Source organism: Electrona antarctica, assembly GCF_951216825.1.
Source record: "Electrona antarctica genome assembly, chromosome: 3".
Lineage (NCBI taxonomy): Eukaryota > Metazoa > Chordata > Actinopteri > Myctophiformes > Myctophidae > Electrona > Electrona antarctica.
In genome coordinates this window covers 35611741-35617853 of record NC_136808.1, presented here as the reverse complement: position 1 = coordinate 35617853, position 6113 = coordinate 35611741, and the positions used below count along the sequence as shown (strand labels likewise).

General features: G+C 39.6%; 1 protein-coding gene across 1 annotated transcript; it reads left to right on the top strand.

Annotated features, from left to right (window-relative positions):
- Window positions 1-4586: 4586 nt before the first annotated feature.
- LOC306919763 (UDP-glucuronosyltransferase 2A2-like) lies at window positions 4587-6113 on the top strand (the record flags this gene model as incomplete). Its single annotated transcript, XM_079496314.1, has 1 exon — window positions 4587-6113. The coding sequence occupies exon 1, from the start codon at window positions 4638-4640 to the stop codon at window positions 6111-6113; it is 1476 nt and encodes a 491-aa protein (XP_079352440.1). The 5' UTR covers window positions 4587-4637.

Below are 6113 nucleotides of genomic sequence, written 5' to 3'. Positions count from 1 at the left end.
CTGTTGTTGACGTTTTCTACCAAAAGGTGGAGACAAACCATAGGTTTTGATGTCGTACGCGTGAGTCAGTTAAATAGTCTAGGAACTTTATTATTATAACAAATCTAATTATAAGAACTTGTTGGCACAGCAATCAATCATTATTGAACTGCATAAAGACAACACAAAAATGAGTAGTATTATACTTATTATTATATAAAATAATGTATGTATTGGCATAGTTTCAACCTGCAAGACTAGTGGGTTTTTGCTCAAATTGACAGATTGGTTTGATTGATTGATTGATTGAAATATTTATTAACAGTTTGCAGAATTACAGTACATTTCAAGCACAAACTCAATACAAAGACTGTTAACTGTGAGTGGACGACCCAATTAAGCATTACACTTGTTTACAAGAGGGTCCACCATGTTCAATTCATCAAAACATTTAGAGACGTACAAATAGACACTTCTATATAGTCAAAGAACAGAACAGATCATGAATTCATCATTGGCGTACCAGTAAAAGTCAGTGGTGGAAAGTAACTAAAAGTACATGTACTGTACTGTACTGTAAGTGCAATTTGACTTGAGTATTTCCAATAGGCCTACTTTTACTTACCTACTTTACTCCACTACATCTCAGAGGCAAATATTGTACTTTTACTTTAGTTACTAGTTACTTTGTGGATTTTTATTATTAGCCTATTACGTACAAAACATACATTAACCACATCAACCCTATATAGGCCTACATTCCGGCCATTTGAAAATAGCTGATCTACAAGCTAACATATGTGACACATTGTGGCTGCTATTTCGAAAAGACATAAAAATAAAAAATAGAATTTGAGAATTGAAATGGGATATTCTGCATAATGAGTATGTTTACTTGATGCCAGAAACTTTTGTACTTTTACTCAAGTGCATTTTGAATTCCAGACTTTTACACACAGGAATTCTATATTGCAGTATTGATACTTTTATGTAAAATGTGAGTACTTTTTCCACCACTGGTAGAAGTAGTATAGTTTTCATGAAAATAATCTAGGCTACTTAACAGTAGGCCTACCTTTTGGAACAATAAGACACTTTGTTATTGTTCCAAAAGGTACAGTATAGTCCGGCAGTCGAGGTGGACAGGTGGGAAATTTGGTATATAGTCTTTTTTATTGGCCTAAAATATTGTCTATATACATATATTCATGAATCCACTTGCTGACCGGCTGTCAGTATTGGGCAATTTTTTATAGGGGTTTCTTGTGACGGTAGGGTCACAAGAAACCCCTATAAAATAAATTGGGGCAGGCAAAAATGTCAAAAAAGGACCTATAACATAAAATTCAACTTTTGCAATTTCTTTTGTGTTTTTGGGGCTCCCATATGTGTTTTCTATCCCCACAAATAACCAATTTTTGAACAATCAGGCTTTCATATCATATAGGTCATATAGGTCCTTGTCTTCTTCAGTCTTCAGTTCCAAATTTGCATTTCCACTTTGTTTACAATGTCCGCCATTGTTGATTTTCCAAGCTGGCATGGAATGGAAACAAGCCTGGTTTTATCTAGCATCAGTATTATAATGACTCAAATATTAAATAATCTGCATATCAGCACCCCCACCACCTCAGGACATTTGGTACTGCAGCCAAAACTGCTTTCAAAGTCCAGAAAGAAATGACAAGGCCTGGTTATATCAGAGTGGTGATTGAGGCTCAAACCATTAGAAATAACTTTGAGGGACATAGACAATATGATATTAAATATTAAAAGCAGTTTTAAAATGCATGTTATTTGCGCTTTAAGTAGCATGTAACATGTCAAATTAGGGGGTTTTCATGATTCTGAATCCATTCCAAGCATTAGCTTTGCACAAAATACACCCATTGGGCTAAAAACAGCCATAGCCACTTGCCCAAAATGAGCTGACCTCATCACATTTGTGCTGACCTCATCACATTTGTCATGACGTCTATGGACGTTTTTAGCCCAAGGTGTGTTTTTTGTGCCAAACTAATGCTTGGAATGGATTCAGAATCATGAACACTCCCTATAGTTTGACATGTCACATGCTACTTAAAGCATAAGGAGAGTTTGACCATTTTGACTGCCATAGGATGTTAATGAAAAAAACATTGCCCAATACTAACAGCCGGTCAGCAAGTGGATTCATGAATGTATGTATATAGACAATATTTTAGGCCAATAAAAAAGACTATATACCAAATTTCCCACTTTAAACAAAAGAAGCCTGTCGGCTGCCGGACTAGTACATTATCTTTATGAAAACTGCTACAGAAACCCCTGTAGGATGTATGGGGTCATAACAGGTCAAAGGCAGTGAACAGCAGCACTGATGCTCCCTGCTGACTCACAATGGCCTGTCTGTCTCAAACTCGCCACCTATTTTTGTACACTAGTCAACAGCATCTGGATTCTGGAGCCCTCTGAAGACATGATGAATTCTCATGTCATTTTGTGCTACACCAAAATGCTGAAAAACAGTAAACTATCTCTGAAATTAAATCACTAAAAAACAAAAGATGTACTGTAATTCTGACAAACCAGGAAAGCAACTGTCATTTTCAGATTTTAACATTAGCTATTCAAAAATAGCAGATCTACAAGCTCCCATCGTGGCACTTGTACATTTGCTATTTTTGAACTTGCTCTTTCTGGTTATTGATGTTGCTGCTCGTAGCATTCCGGTGTAGAACCACAGACCTCTTTAGGACAGGCTTCTGTGTCCAGCATTCACAGCCATATACTATAGGAGAACATATTCTACGTTCACACAGACGCTGAGCTTTATATGTGGGGGGAGGTTGGACTTCCAAACACTGGCCATGCCATTCAGACGAGCCCTCCATGCAAGTGCTTTCCTTACTTTCTGTCTAATTGATACATGAACCCAGCAGGTATTTGAAGTCACCTCTAACGGTAACAGGAGGCAGGTGCGTGGTGGTGATGATCACCTCAGTGTTCCTGGCGTTTAGCCCAAGACCAACTTCTGTCTCACAGACACAGTCAAACGCATGCACTGCAACGGGTAGACAATCCTGATGGCCTGTCCTTTGTAGGTGGTCGCTATAGGCAGAGTTAAAGAGTCAAGACTAGTTTAGACCAGGACTGAGACGAGAGTTTACTTGATGCTAGCTGCCTGGAAGGACCCAACAGAGAACTGGTTCTAGTCCTAATTAGTTAGTGCTTGGACATACTGTAGGGTTCTGTGGTGCTTGACTGGAAACCACCAGAACCCCCTAAAAACCTGTTGTCAGGTGACAGTTAAACAAGCTAAGACTCATTTGGAAACTTCACAGTAGGCCTAGGCCTAAGGTAAAATACACTGTTTTGGACAGAATATATTTTTAATAAATACTACATTGTCTTTGCAGATCGACCTGTTATAGTCTTTTTTTGCCCATCCTCCTGGTTTACGGTTAGAGTGTGGTTTAAGGCCTGGCTGGGGCTCTGGCCTTTAACACTGAGCAAAGATATGCTGACTCATCTTTGGTGGCAGTAGGGCTGCAAGACAGTTGAAAGTATACCTGAGTGTCAACATAGATATAGATATAGAGTATAAATTTGGCACAATTTGTAACGTGAACTTTTTTGATAGACAAGGGAAACACAATCATAGGTTTAATGGCTGAGGCCTTGATTCATACAATTGAACTTTAATTACTAAAACCCTATCTATATGACTTCCATATTTCATGTAATAGGCCTACTTATGTTACTACATGAGTGTTATGTTAAGAAAAGTTAACCTTAAGTTAAATGTAGACTGTGTGACTGCTGACCACCCCATGACATATTACACACTAGATTGCATGCTGGTTGAAGACAAAAAATAAACTGTTTCACATTCACAGGGACACACACAACTTTGAACTTTGAACTTCACTAGGATAGATTTACAACTGTTATCGCAGCGTATTGACGACAACACATTTGTTTTTGGTTTAATCAGTGGACTTTCAATATCTGTAAGTAAATTTTTGTTAACTTTTGTCAAATGTCAGCTCAGCCGAAACAATCTAAATTGTCCAACAGCTTTTTAGGGGGTTCTGGTGCCTGTTACCTTTCGCCATGGATTGAGCACAAACTTTTTTAGTTCAGTGTATTTGATCACCTCACTGTCAGACTGTTCTCCTTTGCTATTACCACGTGCAGAATTATGAGAATTGTCTCAGACAATTCTTCTTGCATCTCCAAAAAGAAATATCTACAGTAACAAGTAGTAAATTGAATGTTGCTGATGGGCAGAAAAATGGGCATTGTCAGTGAGAATTAGTTAACTCCAATAGAAGCATCAGAACATAACAGGATTGTAATCATTGGAAGCTAAATGCTATTTCAGTGCTCAGTCTAAACTAACTCCCCAACCCAAGTCGGTAATATTGCATGAACATTTTAATCTTATAGTGTCTCTGACTGTCTACTTTTGATATCACACTACACATCATATTGAAACAATTTCAACCTTTTAGAGATATTACATATATGTCTTTGCTTGTAACTATAGGTTAGCGATGGCATGGCAGCTATGGAGGACAGTTTGCCTCCTTGTGACATGTTTAATGGTTCTCTGGCCATTCTGCCAAGGAGGTAAGATTCTGGTTGTTCCGATAGAAGGAAGTCACTGGGTGAACATGGATATCCTGGTCAAAGCTCTACACTCGAAGGGACACTCCATTACAGTGGTGAGGACAACTCAAAGCTGGTACATCAAAGAGGAATCCACCTATTATGACTCAATCACTGTGCCAGTGGCTGAAGGGGTCAACGAGGACTTTGTGAACTCAATTCTTGGAAAACTACTGGATATAGAAAGAGGCAAAAGCTCTGCATTGAATCTTTTTTATTTGGAAATGATGGCACTCGATTTCCTCACAAGTGTTCCCAGGATGATTTGTGAGATGACTCGAAACATGTTTGAAAACACAGATTTGATGAATGACATTAAGGAGAGAGACTATGATTTAGTCCTTACTGACCCAGCATGGGGGGGTGGTATTTTGTTAGCTCATTATTTAAAGCTTCCTCTAGTCTACAATGTGCGATGGGTAACCAGTGGGGAGGGACATCATAGCATTGCACCCTCACCTTTATCTTATATCCCAATGAATATGTCAGGATTATCAGACAAAATGAATTTTGTACAAAGAGTTAAAAACATGCTTTTCTATTTTCTAAATCAAGCTGAAAATATATTTTTAGTCAATCCAGTATATCAGGCTTTTTGCGATGAGTTTTTTGGACCAGAAGTCAAATTCACTGAGTTGATGCAGGGGGCAGACCTGTGGCTTATGAGAGTTGACTTTGTGTTCGAGTTCCCTCGCCCCACCATGCCTAACGTTATCTATATGGGAGGATTCCAGTGCAAACCTGCTAAACCTCTTCCTCCAGACCTGGAGGAGTTTGTTCAGAGCTCTGGGGAACATGGAGTCATTATCATGTCTCTGGGGACCTTTGTCAGTGGACTGCCCACTGACATAACGGATGAGATAGCTGCCGCATTTGCCAAACTACCTCAGAAAGTCATCTGGAGGCATAAAGGGGACAGGCCTGCTACTCTGGGGAACAACACATTACTGCTTGACTGGATGCCACAAAACGATCTTCTGGGACACCCACAGATAAAGCTATTTGTGGCCCATGGAGGTACGAACGGGGTTCAAGAGGCCATCTATCACGGAGTGCCTGTTGTGGGTCTCCCACTGTTTTTTGACCAATACGACAACCTGCTGCGTCTCAAAGAGAGAGGAGGCGCGATTGTTCTCTCAATGGCCACAGTGGACAAAGATAACAACTTCCTGGAGGCATTACAGGAGGTCCTCCATGAGCCCTCCTACAGGATGAACATGCAGAGGCTCTCTAGACTACACAGAGACAAGCCAATGGAGCCACTGGACAGTGCCGTCTTCTGGATAGAGTTTGTTATGAGACACAAAGGTGCCGCTCACCTCCGCACAGAGTCCTACAAAATGCCCTGGTACTCATACCACTCTGTAGATGTCATGTTGTTTTTAGTAACAGTGGTGCTGCTTGTTGTGGTTCTATTTGCTGCTCTAATCAAGTGTGTATGTGTCAGGGTATTTTTCAGAAGAAAGATACAATCTGAGTAG